The sequence below is a fragment of the Apodemus sylvaticus genome, chromosome 3, assembly GCF_947179515.1.
Source record: "Apodemus sylvaticus chromosome 3, mApoSyl1.1, whole genome shotgun sequence".
Taxonomy (NCBI): domain Eukaryota; kingdom Metazoa; phylum Chordata; class Mammalia; order Rodentia; family Muridae; genus Apodemus; species Apodemus sylvaticus.
In genome coordinates, this window is record NC_067474.1 from 14885608 (window position 1) to 14901037 (window position 15430).

The following is a 15430-nucleotide window of genomic DNA, read 5'->3' on the forward strand; positions in this document are numbered from 1 at the left end:
CTCCATTAATCTTTTACTCATGTGCGCATATGAAACCAACTCTCTACTCTTCTCTATTCTTAACTATAGAACCTTCAAACTGTCCAAAAATACAATAAGCAAATTATTCAATAAATAGCTGAGTATACCAGTGTACACCTTTACTTCCAGCACCTGAGAAGCAGAAGAATTTCTTTCAAGGCCAGCGAGACTACATAGTGAAACCTGTCTTAGACAGCAGATAGACAGACAAGACTACATAGTGAAACCCTGTCTTAGATAGCAGACAGACAGACAAGACTACATAGTGAAACCCTGTCTTAGATAGCAGACAAGACTACATAGTGAAACCCTGTCTTAGATAGCAGACAGACAGACAGACAAAGTGGCTTGAAAGAAATATTAGAAATACTAAAGGTCAATAAACTCTGAAAAGGTTAAACTGAGCTAAATATAAACATGTAACCCATGTATTAATCATAATCATAAATACTCTTGATTTGTGAAATAGAAGTCTACAAAAAAATCAACAATTATAAAATATTATGTATAAATTAAAACTGGGTTGCAAACAAAACAACTATGACATTATATAGCAGTCTATATATAGGGATTCAAATTGATTTAGAAATTTATAAACACTAGAGTAATCCACAAGTATCAGAACTGGAATTCAGAAATTACAAACATTAAAATTCAAGAAAAACCACTATGTTGCAGTATATAGTATAATATATAATACTGGAGTTCACAGTATATATTACAAATATACATTATGAAACAACAGAAATAGGACTAATCTATGAAACTAAGGACTTTAAATAGAATCAAAAGACAAACAAAAATAAAAACCATCAAATCTAAGCACCTTTTGTTTATTATATTGCTTGCAAAAAAAAAAAAAAAAAAACTACTACTATGAGATAAACAGTACTTACTAATTGAGAGATTAAAAACCAAAGTGTCTCATGGTAGCATCTTTCTGATGCAGATGATCTGTATCAACTTACCGAGCAAATAAGAGACATTTAACCCAGGTTTACTTTTAGAATTATAACTGAGAGCCCAATGTCTTATTGATGAATTATTAAGAAGATGAAATAGTTTACAATTCTCATGTAGGGAGGTGCTCACTGTGAAAAGACCACTTTCCAAATAATGGAAATGTTCAAAAATATATTTTAATTGGTAGTGATTTATCCTTGAACCACTCAAAATCTATTCAAGTAAACCCTTCAAACTGCACTCAAAATGTACACTTTCAAATAATCTTCCCCAGCTGGGCTGTGGTGGTGTACGCCTGTAATCCCAGCACTTGGGAGTAGCGGCAGGTAGATTTCTAAATTCAAGGTCAGCCTGGTCTACAAAGTGAGTTCCAGGACAGCTTCTCTCTACACGGAGAAGCCCTGTCTTGAAAAAACCAAAACAAAACAAATAATCTTCCCAGCTTTATAATCAACTCAAGTGCATGGTTACAAATGATTTGACCTAATCTCCAAATAACAATGCAAGTTCTACTGTTAATCACACCCCCCACTCCCCCACCACACACACAACTTACCCTGCTCATAGAATCAAAGCACTTCCTGACCAGAGATTCCACATCATTAGGTCTATCTTGAACATTTATCCAGTCTAACAAAGAAACATTAAAAAAAGGCAGATCACTGTCTTTAGCATCCACTGAAGCTTCTTCTTGCTGGACAGGACTTTGACAAGATTCCCTAAGTTCCTTGCCACGTTCAGCATCGGTGAGATCTGGAGCTACATGCTCCATTGACTTGTGAAATGAGGTTAACAAGGATGTGTTAGTTGTTTTAGGCATATCAGGAGAGAGCACCAGTTCAGAAGATCTTTTCATTTCAGCTTTCTCTGAGCCTTCATGTTCATTTAATGAATCCAGTCTTCCCAAACATTCCCTGTAACTATGTCTGGTTAGGCACTCCAACAGTGGTATCTTGGCCATTACTGAAACCGCAGTTCCTAAACTTAATATACAAAACATGAGTCATTAAAACGAGTGTGTTCTAGTATCATCCAATGAAATCATACTGTACTTCAAAACACCAGCCTTACCACTGCTCCACGTCTTATTCACATATACGCTCCTTTATTAGCCAGTTAAAAGTACAGCTTAGCAGAGAGGTGATCATTAACATTAAAATACCAACTTAAAGCAAAGCTAGCTAGATTATACTAAAGTAGACACTGACTTTCAAACTTATTTCAAATAAAACCTATTTATTAAAAACATTAAAATTAATGAAGACTGAACATAGCAGTCCCTAACACTATAACTGCCTTTAACACAATCAAACATATTTAATGTATTGAAAATACAGCATTAAATTAAGAATTTTAGCCTTAGGATAACTCTTATACTAACCACATCAGAATAACAGACTGAGAGAGCAAAGCTGCTAAAAAATATGGAGGAAAATATGTCATCTTTAAGATGTCATAAAACTGTATATTAACAGATTCAGGTCCTTAAAGTAAAGTGATGTGGTTAGAAGAACTCCCTCCAAAATAGTTTCTTGGAAAGGTTATTGCAATAAACATTTAAAATGATCCTTTTACTATTACTATTACTATTTATTCATTCTCTTTCCTACCAATATTTCTTCTGAAGTCAACTAAGGACCAAAACTTGTTCTTTAAATAGTTAACGTACAATGATAAAAACCAAAGAAAAGAAGGAGTTCTGGGGGTTGGGGTGCAAAATTGCTTGTCTGAAATAGGAAAGAACAAGGGTTGAGTTCCCAGCATCACTTTAAAAAAAAAATGAAAAATTAAGGAAAGAAAAGAATAAAAACCAAACCTAAATACAAAATCTGAAGACCACATATACTAGCATGCATTCACCATTATTCTAAGGTTGAAGTATTGTTCACTTGCATATTAATTAGATTTATTTTAGTACTTTCCTTCCAAAACCCAACGGTACTTCATGATTTATGTGTAAAGCATGTATACTATGTTTTCCATGTCTGTGAGTTCTGGCCTTCCCGTCTCCATTTACATTTTCTTAACTGGGCAAAAGCTAGAAAGCGATTCTTAGATAGATGGAACAAAAGAGACCAAGAACAAAACCAAAACCACAACTAAAGTGTGACTGTAAACATGGGTCAGTGAGATGGCTGAGGTAACAGGAACTGCCTGAATTCCACAGCCAGAGGAGAGAACCAACATCAAAACACTGTCCTCTGACTTTACATAAGCACCATGAAACGCACATCCCTATACTTATACACATGATAATAACGACAATTATAATAAAAATGCTTTAAGAGACTAAAAATAATCATTTAAATAAATATAGCCTCCAACCAACATCCAGTTACTAAAAAAACTACTGATAAAGGCATTTTAAACATCCACATAATGATAAACATACTGAGTAAGTTTTAGCTTGATGTCTTCTATGGACTGAAGATAATCAGAATAAATACTTTCAAACTTGAAAAGAAGTTTTTGGTATGAATTTGAACAGTCCTCCAGATTGGCCATAATTGCAGCCCAGCCTTGGTGCTGAAGATGTTCATCATGGACAAGACCTTCACAGAAAGAACAAAGCTTCTTGGCCACTTCATACATTTCCTGTTTGCAGATGGAAAAGGGAAAGAATAAAGAGGGCAGTGGTCTGTATGGATGTCTGCATATATATTCTTTTTTCACATTTTTATCAAACATGAAAGATTGAAAATACATTATCATCTTCAAATTGTAAAGTAGGAGTCCTCAATTATAAAGAAAAAAAGCTAGGCGGTAGTGGTGCATGCCTGTAATCCCAGCACTCTGGGAAGCAGAGTGCTGGCGGATTTCTGAGTTCGAGGCCAGCCTGGTCTACAGAGTGAGTTCCAGGAAAGCCAGGGCTACATAGAGAAATCCTGTCTTGGAAAAAAAAAAAAAAAAAACTAAAAACAAACAAACAAACTCTCTTTTCCAACTATTTAATTTTATTTTTATTTTATGTGCATGGTGTTTTGCCTGCATGTATGCATGTGTGAGGGTGTCAGATAGAGTTACAGATAGCTGTGAGTTGCCATGTGGGTGCTGGAAATTGAGCCTGGGTCCTCCGGAAGAGCAACCAGTGGTCTTAACCACTGAGCCATCTCTCCAGCCCCAACTATGTAATTTTTAATATGATTTTATTTACAATAAAGCAATCATCTCAACTCGCACATTCCCCCCTCCCCACCTTTTTCAAGACAGTGTCTCTGTGTGTGTAGCCCTGGCTGTTTTGGAACATGGAACTTGTTCTATAAGCTAGGCTGGCCTTGAATTCACAGAAATCCACCTTTCTCTGCCTTCTGAGTATTGGGATTTAAAATGTGCACCGTTGCCACTACCACCCAGCTCACAGTATGATCCTTAATGTGTAAGTATAATCCCACTGAATTTTTTCCTTGATGCCACCACCAAGAGGGTCTCAGCCTGACTCAAGCACTACCAAGTCTTTTATCATGATGATGACAACAGCAGCAAAATGGACTCAGCAATCCTGGGTTAACTCACTTCCTACTACCAGCCAATCACAAAGCCAGAATTCTTATGGACAAGAAGAAAAGCATCTTTAAAGTCCATGACTAATAAATATATGGACAAATATCAAAAGGTTAGCCCACTCCAAGAAAACCAAATAAAAGCCTGTGGCTCCCTATTAGGCTGAACAGAAGCCTCTTCTGCGCTCACTCCCATCTGCTTCCAATAAACCAAGGTGCCACTCTGACTGGAAATGTGCAAATTCTTCTCACCTGTTTTCCTGCCAAACAATCTTTTGTCCAGTATTACATACACATCAAAATGATTTCCTAAGTTTTACTAACCAACGCTGAAAGTTTTCTAAATATTACCCTTTTTAAATAGAATATAAACTGTGTTATTTCACAGGTTCTAAGAAACAATCTTCTTTCTTATCTAAAAGTAAAACACAGCAATTTCTTGACAGCTTAGAGTCAATTAGTTAGCTAATCATGTGACTATCACCATCTAGGGGAAATGCTGGCCAAGTCATATTTAAGACAATCTTCTCACACTAGTAATGCAGAGGACCAAAATTTCAAAACTTAGTAACTATAAAATAAAAAGAATTTTTATTAATCTCAATTGTGCATATGTGCATACCAAATAAGTATAGGTTCTGTGGAAGTTAGAGACATCAGATACCCTAGAGCTGGAGTTTCAGACAGTTGTGCATCACCCAAAATGGATCCTGGGATCCAAATTCAGAACCCAAATGCATGGTCTTAAACTATGATTGACCTAACGTTACCCCGGCCCTCAGCCCTACACTGAAGTAGAAGAGGCTGTCATAAAGAAGCCTGTCTTTATAAGAGGTCCATGAGACGGGTACTAGGTAAAAACACTCACTAGCAAGTAGATGAGTTAATCCCTGAAACTATATTGAGAACCTACTGCCACTAGTTGTTCTCTGACAAGTGCACAATTAAAAACAAAAATAAAACAAAACTGTAAGGAGTGTTTTTCATGTTTTCTATGCATAATTTTGACTTCTCTGCAATCTAGACCTGAATGCTTTTAGAAGCAATTAAAGGAATTGTTTATATCATACCACTGCAAGCTGTGTCCTTGAAGCCACAGTGTGAAACACTGCAGGCATCATAAGAGACTCTTCAACTTTTATTTCCATGTCATTTTCTGTTGAAAAGGTAGTTTTAGGAATAGCAGGTGCACGGTCACATAAGATCATTTCTTTATTAAAAAGAAAAATTGGATTTGTGTCCTGTATCAAAAAAATGCAGAAATGATAAAAATATAAGTGTTATAAATGACGAACTTGTGTACTGCCCTTAACACACAGACAGTCCCTGCTCCCATCTGCTGAGGAAGCAGGGTATGCAGTACAGGATTGTTGACACCTACCGTCCCAGCGCTGTAAGTACACACTCTTCGATCGGCAGCCATGCATTCTCCTCCGTTGACCACTAGCACCTGGTGCTGAATAGCAATCTTGTATTTGCTTTGAATGGCGTGCTTAAGATCGGCCACACTTAGGAAAATAAAATCCAGTTATTTACAGATTTGTAGTACCTTTATAAAAGCAACTTCATCGCGCGCGTGCATGCACGCACAACACAAAATTACCAAAAAATAGCAAAGTGATGCCTACTGCTCTAATAAACTTATAATTCAGAATTACCCTTTTAAAATTGTGAATAACAGTTATACAAAAACCACAAAGCACAATTTACTGAATTTAATTCTAACATTTTATAATCAATTATGCATGATGAATAGGAAAATGATACTAAGATTTGAGATTTACTATATGGCTACTGCTTTTTGAAACAAGGTCTTACCACGTATCCCTGAATGTCATGAAACTCAGATGTCCGTTTACCTCCAACGTGAGTGCTGGGACAAAATGTGTGTTTAACATTCCCAGCTGGCTTTTTTTCATATAGATTGGTTATTTTTAAAAAATTAGATTTATTTATTTTATTATTTGTATGTGTATTGTGCACTACATATGTGCCTGGTGCCACATAGATCAGAAGAGGGCACTGGATTCCATAACATTGAAGACATAGTGTGAGCGGCCATATGGGTGCGCGGACTCAAATTGTGTTCTCTTCAACAGCAAATGGTCTTTAGTTGCTAAGCCAACTCCCTAGTCCCAAGTTGTTTTAGAAGTAGGGTTTTTAAAATATTTGTATGTATATGCAAATGTATGTTTGCATGTGTGCACATGTGTGTGGTTACATGAGCACATGAGGTTACATGAAAGCTTCCTCAAGAAGTGTTATCCTTGGGAAGACTAACCTTTTTGAAGACAGAGTCTCATTATCTTGAATTTCACCAAATTAGGCTAGACTGTCTATCCAGAGGGATCTTCCCAAGCTGCTATTACAAGAGCACAACATCATTCCTACTTGGGCTTTGGGCATTAAATTCAGACTGTGCTTGACCCCATCATGGTAGAATATTTTCTGAAAATCCCCAAGGCAATTTTTTTTTATTAAGTCAAGTTGGAAAACCAAAAGATTAGTGAAATATAACTCACGTTTGCACAGTTAGCTCAGTGTCAAATGTTAGCGTGGTTCCAGTGTTAACCAGAAACACATATAACTTCATGATGATCTTTCTGGAAACTGCTACCTCACCCTCCAATGTGGTTCCTAAGTAAAAAACAAAGGGAATCATTCAAGAATAAGGTTGAATACCTTCATCCCTATGATAAAGCAGTCTTACTATACAACAAAAAATAAAATGTGGTGTGTTGATTTTAAGATAGGCACGTTGGACCATGCAAACAACTCATGTTTTGTTATGTATTTTGAATGAGACTGGTGAAAAGCACAGTTCTACACTCTACAGACAGCTTTTGTACAGGAAGAAAAGAGGGCTACAATTAGAAAAGTAATGTGCATAATTTTTCTTGTTTTCTACACTATGAATAGGAAATTGGGGGTGGAGGGAGTAATTCAACAGAATAATTGATTTGCATGCAATATGCAAAAAAGGTTCTAGATTTAATCCTTAACAGGGATTAAACAACCTAAAACAATGTATATGTATGTATTGGGGGGAGGGGTCGGTTACATATTTGTAATCCCAGTACTCAGGAGGATGAGGCAGGAAGATGGCCTGGAGTTCAAAGCCAGCCTGGCTTACATATTAAGTTCCAGGCCAGTTCAAGAAGCAGTGATTTTAATCTCAAAACAAAATCTCCAAAGTCACTGCTCCTCCTTGTTTCAGAGAGCAAATAAAAATGCAATTAATTGGCCATTATTAGGCTGAGAAGATGGCTCAGCAGGTGAAAGTACTTGCTGCTTAATAAGAGGATATGAGTTCAGATCCCAAGGACTCATGTATACACAGGACAGGTCACAGGCAAGCTGATAATCCAAACACTGTGAAAGGAAAGCTCACTGGGACTTACAGGTCCCCAGCCTAGCACCAGCTTTAGAGGAAGACTGTGTCTCAAGAAAATAAGGTAGAAGAGAGAGCAAACAAGTGACATCTAATTCTTGCCTCCACTCCAGGATACAGAACCATATATATACACCATGAACTCTGTGCACATCCCCTCCCCAGAGACAGAGGACAGCTATTAATTTCAAGTTAAAGAAACACACAGACACACACCACACACACACACACACACACACACACACACACACTTCCTCCTACTTGGTTGCTGCTTTTTCTGTAATCTGTCTCTGTAATGAGCTAACTACGCTACAAAAAAACCTTAAAGCTTTTCCTACCCCCAAAAATCCAGCAGCCAGGGGTTGGACAAATGGCCCAGCGTTTAAGAACATTGTAGCTCTTATAGGACCCAGGATTAATTCCCAGCACTCCCATAGTGACTCACAACTGTCAGTAATTTTAGTTCCAGAAGATCCAATGTTCTCTTCTAGCCCCTGAATGTACCAGGTACAGACATACATGCAGGCAAACACTTATACACAGAAAAACAACAACAACAACATATCCTTAAAAACAAAAGATCACTCTCTACTACTAACTGTAAACTGGATGGATCTTAGGATTACTTAAAGCTATTCTGCCATTAACTTGTTCAATTTAGAGTAATTTGTGAACATTTCATAATAAAGAACCATCTTAAAAGACTTTAAGATCTTAGTTATTTTTTTCTTCATTATTTTGTTTTTAAAAATCAGGTGGTATAAATCCTATAGACAAATGAAATTGATGAAATTAACCTCTCAGATTAGTTTATGTTCTTCCCTTCTGAGTCATAAAATTTTCATGTAAGAAAAGGTAAATAAAGGTTTTAATAGTATGATGTCAAAGGATCAAAAAACAGTTATAAAGGTTTAAGTATGACTTACCGCCAGACACTGTGAAGAGAACTACTGCTTTTCTTACAAGATTACAAGTGTCTTATATGTGCTTGCTTGATATTGGCAACTGAGTGGCATTACTGGTGAAACTCAGAGAACTGGAAAAGAAAATTTTTGAAGTCATCATAGAGAAATAACTCAATGTCAATTAACAACATAATGTTAATCATTCTTTTCCTTTAATATTGACATCTAAAATAATAGTTCGCTACCTGGTACAGTTTTTCTGCCTGCATATTTACTGAATCCACAACTGTGATGCAGACTACAATGCTCCACTAAAGACAAAAGCCACCGAATTATCGCAATGCTTCTTAGCCCTCAGTACTAATACCTAACAAAGTACTCCCCTTCAAAGGCACACGATGTGTAACTCATTAGCCTCCAGAGTTTAATGTCACAGAATACATTCATCTCTTGTATTCAGAATTATTTCTAAAAGACTAATTTTTTAAGAAGTAAAACCGCTACATCAAAACATCCAATTTTTGCTGGTTTGCTTGATGTTGAGAAATAGTCCAGTTATTCAGTCCAAACTGGCCTTAAACTTGCCTCGTGCTCCAAGTGCTGAGATTACAGGGATACATCACTATTCCTGTATTCAAATATTTCAGTTACTAGAGTATATTATAAACGTGCTGCTTTTACCAACCCAAATTCCTCAGTGTAAATATCCATTTACACTGTTATCATATCCTTCCCTGTAATAACTCACTTCTTTATATTCCATGCCATCTTTGACTGTCAATAAGTCTGTTACTCATTCACAGATTTCCCTACTGTAGTAGTCTTGTGTTTGAACGCTTGGCCCACAGGGGCTGGCACTATCAGGAGGTGCGGCCTTGTTGGAGCAGGTGTGGTCTAGTTGGAGGAAGTGTGTCACCGTGGAGGGATGGGCTTAGAGGCCTCCTATGTTCAAGCTATGCCCAGTGTGGCAGTCTCCTGCTGCCTACAGATTAAGATGTAGAAATCTGGGCTCAAACCAGGAGGTGGTGGCGCATGGCTGTAATCCCAGCACTCTGGGAGGCAGAGGCAGGCGGATTTCTGAGTTCAAGGCCAGCCTGGTCTACAGAGTGAGCTCCAGGACAGCCAGGGCTATACAGAGAAACTGTCTCCAAAACAACAACAACAACAACAACAACAAACAAACAAACAAATCCAAAAATCAAACAAACAAACAAAAACAACAAAAAAGAAAAAGAAAGAAATCTATCTGGGCTCCCCTGCACCTGTCTTCCTACAAGCTTCTTGTCATGATGATAACGGACTAATCCTCCGAAACTATAAGTCAGCCCCAATTAAATGTTTTCCTTTATAAAAGTTGCCTCAATCATGGTCTCTCTTCACAGCAATAAAAAAGAAAAAAGAAAACCCTTACTAAGATACCCAGTAAACACATCAAGCACTATAGTACAGTGAAAGAATGCAATGACCAGAATAAACATAGCCTCTAAACTACTGTAAACTTCATTCTCTAGGAAAAAATAAACTCCAATATTGGGGCTATCTTAATTAAAGATTAGGCAAAGTTTTACACACACACACACACACACACACACACACACACACACACACACTATAAGGTAGGGGTGTGCCAGGCATTTGCTCTTTAGCTCAAGTCCAGAAGCCACTGGAGATACACTGAGAAACATCCCCTGAACTCCTTAAGATAGGGAAGCCTGTGCTCTCATCCACTGCTTGCAGCTTTGAGGAGTCATTTAGGACGAGTACTGTGAACTCCAAGATTGGCGGCTTTACTCAGAAGCTCCCTTCTGAATTTGCACCCTCATTCTCCTCACACCAAATTAACTACAGCTAACAAAGTCCTGCCCAAGAACAACAGGGAAACCAAGCCACATAATAAGGCTCCACCTATACTTGTCTAAAAAATGTCAGTGGATAGATTTTGGCCACAATGCTTTTTTTAATTGCCCATAATCCAAGAACATGCATAGTACAGAAAGCTAGCAGTTACCGCTCTCACCAAGAGACTGTTACAATCATTATACTAAACAGCTTTATATACATTGCCTCATTTATCACAATATGTAAGCTAATATTACTGTTTTTTCTTTTGCAAATGAAGATTCAGAAGGCACTTGGCCTGCTTAGAGTTAGAAATACAACAAAAAGTTCCAGGGCAGAACCCAAGCCAGCTTGCTACGTAACTTCAGCTAACAGCAGCTGGGACTAGGAAAGTTCGCACTTACACATCTGCAATTCCAGCACAGCAAGGTCTTATATTCAATATCTAGTACTATTAAAAAACAAAACATTTTCCGAGGAAAATCATACCTAATCCATAAAGAAGTAAAAGAGCTGGGCTGGAAATGCAGCTCAGTTGCAGGATGCCTGCCAATGTCCTAGTTCAACTACAGGGGTACAGGGGAGATTACTCTGGAAATGTTAGTGTCAACAGTGAATAGAACCCTTACCAGGAGGTGTATTTTTCACAGCATCACTAAAACCAAGGCAGCAAAACAGCTTTATGTACCTTTGTAGTAAAGAACCTCCTCATCTGAAAAGGTCTGATTTCTGCCTTCACCATCTATCAATACTCTCTAAGCCCTCAGGATTTCATATCTAATGGGCTTCAAATACTCTAAAGGAACTGAAGACCTCCTGACACCATAAAGTATTACAGACTGAAGATGACAGTAAGAGAGGTTCTCAGTCTTGATCCGTCCCAAATTCTAATTTCTACTTACCTCTCCCTTTGTTGAAAAGGAAAAAAAAACAAAAAACCAAAAATAACCTCACAGTAGCAAGTCAATGTCAGTAGCTGCTTGGAAGGGGTGGGGAGAAAAGGCCAGGCCATTTATGCTAATCAAGCACGGAAGTTAGCCTCAAGGCAGACAAGTAGCCACAGAACCTGGTGGGAAGCTTCAGAAAAGTTAACTCCAAAATGCTAGGGACAGCATGCTTAAACATGACAGAAAAAGAGAAGGTAAGGTGTTTCAGTAATTCAGACGGTGAGCAGGCAGACGTCTGAAGCTGCAGGGCTTCAGCTCTATAAGCAACAGTCTGATTTTAATTTCTATCCTTTATTATAGTAAAAGTTGTAGTTAAGTATAGTGCCTTCCTAAATTTGTGAGCTATTCCACATAAGGGGGAGAGGTGCTCATCAGGAGTTGGGGGTGAGGGTCTGCAAATCACCATGATTGATGCAGTCTGTCTCCAGAGTAGAGGCAGTCTTCAGAGCCTTTTCTAACTCTAGAATTGGGTAAACTCACTGAACAATCAACATTGTGTTTTCTAAGGGGGGTTTTAGAAGTTGCTGAATATACCCAAGAAGTGGCGGCGCACACCTTTATTCCCAGCGCTCAGGAGGCAGAGGCAGGAGGATTTCTGAGTTCGAGGCTAGCCTGGTCTACAGAGCAAGTTCCAGGACAGCCTATACAGAAAAACCTTGTCTTGGGGAAAGGAAAAAAAAAAAACAAAAACAAAACAAAACAAACAAACAAAAAAAACCCAACAAGTTGCTGAATTTAAAAGCCTAAAACAAAAACAAAATTATATACCAATCACACATGCTTAGAGCATCTTAATGGACCACAAGGGCAAGAAAAACTAATGAGACCATGACAAAAGGGCAACAAAACAAAAACCCGAGGCTGGTGAGGTAGCTAAGCAGGTAAAAGCACCTGATAACCTGAGTTGACTAATCACCAGGATTCAAACTGTGGAGAGAACTCACACAGACATAAGTTATGTGTCTTCTGACCATACACACAAAGCAAATAAATTAATTCTAAAATGCTGGGTAGCGGTGGAGCACGACTGTAATCCCAGCGCTCTGGGAGGCAGAGGCAGGCGGATTTCTGAGTTCTAGGCCAGCCTGGTCTACAGAGTGAGTTCCAGGACAGCCAGAGCTATACAGAGAAACCCTGTCTTGAAAAAACCAAACCCCAAAAACAAAACAAACAAACAAACAAACAACAAATTAATTTAAAAATTAAAATGAGACAATTTCAGAACCCATTATAAAACTGGAGAAAGAGAAATTAAGCTCTTGCCTTTATTACATGAAATAGCAGCCAATTTTTAGAAGAATGTAGGAATCTAAGCCTAAGTTAGGTCCTAGATATTAAAGAATTCCAAGCTGAAGTTTTGCACCATGGAATGCTTGCTCAGCTTACACAGCAGCTTTTAGTTTGATCTCCAGCACAAAGCCCCAACATCCAAAAGTTTTCTAATGTTTTTATTTGACTGGAGGTTGCTGGAGAGGTTGCTCAAGGTTAAGAGTTCCTACTGCTGATTTTCCAGGAGACCTTAGCTCAGTTCCTAGCACCATATTTGGTGGTGGCCCTAACTCAAGCTCTAGACAGATTCATTACCTCTGGTCTCCATAGGAACAAGCACACATACCCTAGACACACACATAATTAAAATAATGTTTGTAAACATGCTTGTTTGGTTGATAATGGTACTATGGTTAAGACAAAATAAGCTGAAATAATGTGTAAAATGATACTGGATTTAAACTATTAGTCTAATGAAAACAAATGGTGTAAAAAAGAGGAACAAGTAAAAAAAGGTAGCAGAACTGAATTGTGTTGAAAGATAAACTGGATGTTGAACAGTACCCCAACAATTAAGGATACTTCGATCATTTGTAAATTTCCACAATAAATAGTAGTAAATCACTTTAATCATATTCAACACTCTTAATAAAACTATCAATGTACCATGAATAATTATAACCTTTCTAGAAAAACTAGTATTTGTTAAGGTAAACAAAAATTTTAAATTTAGTAATAATACAAGAAAACCCTCACATTTTTTTTTTGTAACAGCATCTGTAGAAATACCGGGTTTAACAGGCACAAAGTCAAGAAAATCAACAATGCTAGATATTGAATTTCTTTGGCAGCGTCCTTGAAACATACTAGCAGGAGGGTAACTACGGAGCACAGATACCCATGCAGCACAATAAAGACCATTCTTAAGGAAATCATTGCCAGGCATGGGGTGCTTTCCTTTAATCTCAGCAAATTCTCTACAAGTTCAAAACTAACCTGGTCTACATAGTGAGTTCCAGTACAGCCAGAGATACACAAAAACCCTGTCTTAGTCCCTCCCAGCAAAAGGAAACCATTTTCTTATATGTTTAAAATATATAACAGTACTTTACATTATCATTAATAATAATTGTGGGGTTACTCATTCTTTTGGTGTAAATATTGTGGGAAAACATAAACACAGTTAGATGTGATGACTCACACCTATGTCAACACTAGGAAGAGTTAAGCAGGACTGCAGGAAATTCCAGGCCAACCTAGGACACACAATCTTTATCTTCTGCTATCCCACAATAAATAACATAATCATAGATGTATAGAGAATGTTCAGGGCAGTGTTTAGAGAGAGAAAATGATACAGTCTTTCAAAACAGTAAGCTTCTATGGAAACATTACTTTCTAGTTATATTTATATTTTTTGTTGTTTTGAGACAGGGTCTGACCTTGAACTTGGGATCTCTCCCTGCCCTAGCCTGAGGAATGCTGAAATTGGACACGTCTGACACCTCCCTGGTTATACTGTCCCTAGTCAACATAAAAATAACTGACTGCTAAGTGAAAAGTTTAATAGATCTGTTTCAAATCCCTCTAGCACTATTTCTAGGTGGGACAATGAGAAAAGTATTCTGACTTCCAGCTTTCTTCCTCCTCCCCACCGCCTCACCCCCCAGCCCCCAAACCCCCGAGACAGGGTTTCTGTGTAGCCCTTGCTGTCCTGGAACCCACTCTGTAGACCAGGCTGTCCTAGAACTCAGAAAACTACCTGCTTCTGCCTCCCAAGTGCTGGGATTAAAGGCGTGCACCACCACCAAGGCTTTCAGCTTTCTTTTAAAAAGCAGGAAACATATTCCTTGCAGTACCAAATAAGAGAAGGGGGAAGGCATAAGTCTAGCTAAAGCAAGATGGGAACTGAAGGAAGTTCCTAAGATGCAGTATGGGTATACTGGGCAGTCTTCTATGGCCAGGTTTTTGTTTCTCATTTCTGTTAAAAAATGAAATAAATAAAATGAAAAAAAATCCTACAATATAAAAGCAAAACTTACAAAAAGTTCTAGGTTCCCAGCCCTATTCACAGAAGAAAAATATATAGGTAGAAGTTTCCATCAATAAATTTACTGTTTACTTGTTTTTCAATAGGGCCAATTTAATTCCTCAAAGGCAAATTCATCTTAGTGGAAAGACTAGGTCTACTGTAGTACCTACATGAATTGGGATAGTGTCTGTACATCATGCGTGTATATTAAATATGTCCTACATAATCCCCCTTATTCAAAATGGACAAATACTAATTCTAATTCTTTCCCATACTGATTGGCCATCTTTACTATGCTGATTACCAGAACACAAAGGCTTCCAAAAGTAGGCATGGTGGTATATGCCTCTAAATTCCAGCAGAGGCAGTTTGGATTTCCATGAATTTGAGGATGGCCTGGTCTACTACATAGTGAGTTCTCAGCTTAGCTAAGGCTACATAGCAAGATCCTGTCTCAAATTAATCCACTTCAATTTTTTAAGATTAAAATTACTCTTCTTTCCTGTAAGATCTCAATGAAAATCAAGTTCTTAAATTATGTATGGACTGAGCATATGTCAATT

General features: G+C 37.8%; 1 protein-coding gene and 1 non-coding gene across 2 annotated transcripts in view; both read right to left on the reverse strand.

Annotated features, from left to right (window-relative positions):
• The window catches only part of Rb1cc1 (RB1 inducible coiled-coil 1), a 54456-nt gene that overhangs the window by 27931 nt on the left and 11095 nt on the right, over nucleotides 1-15430 (reverse strand). Inside the window, exons 2-7 of the mRNA XM_052175989.1 lie at nucleotides 8802-8911; nucleotides 7007-7121; nucleotides 5866-5992; nucleotides 5555-5725; nucleotides 3377-3579; nucleotides 1541-1967 (exon numbers count right to left, since the gene is read on the reverse strand). Of these exons, the coding sequence (XP_052031949.1) occupies nucleotides 1541-1967; nucleotides 3377-3579; nucleotides 5555-5725; nucleotides 5866-5992; nucleotides 7007-7077 (999 nt within the window). The 5' untranslated portion in view covers nucleotides 7078-7121; nucleotides 8802-8911. The remainder of the gene's footprint in view (nucleotides 1-1540; nucleotides 1968-3376; nucleotides 3580-5554; nucleotides 5726-5865; nucleotides 5993-7006; nucleotides 7122-8801; nucleotides 8912-15430) is intronic.
• LOC127681894 (small nucleolar RNA SNORA8) lies at nucleotides 13605-13745 on the reverse strand. The gene has a single exon (XR_007977237.1). It is a non-coding gene; the product is annotated as a small nucleolar RNA SNORA8 (small nucleolar RNA).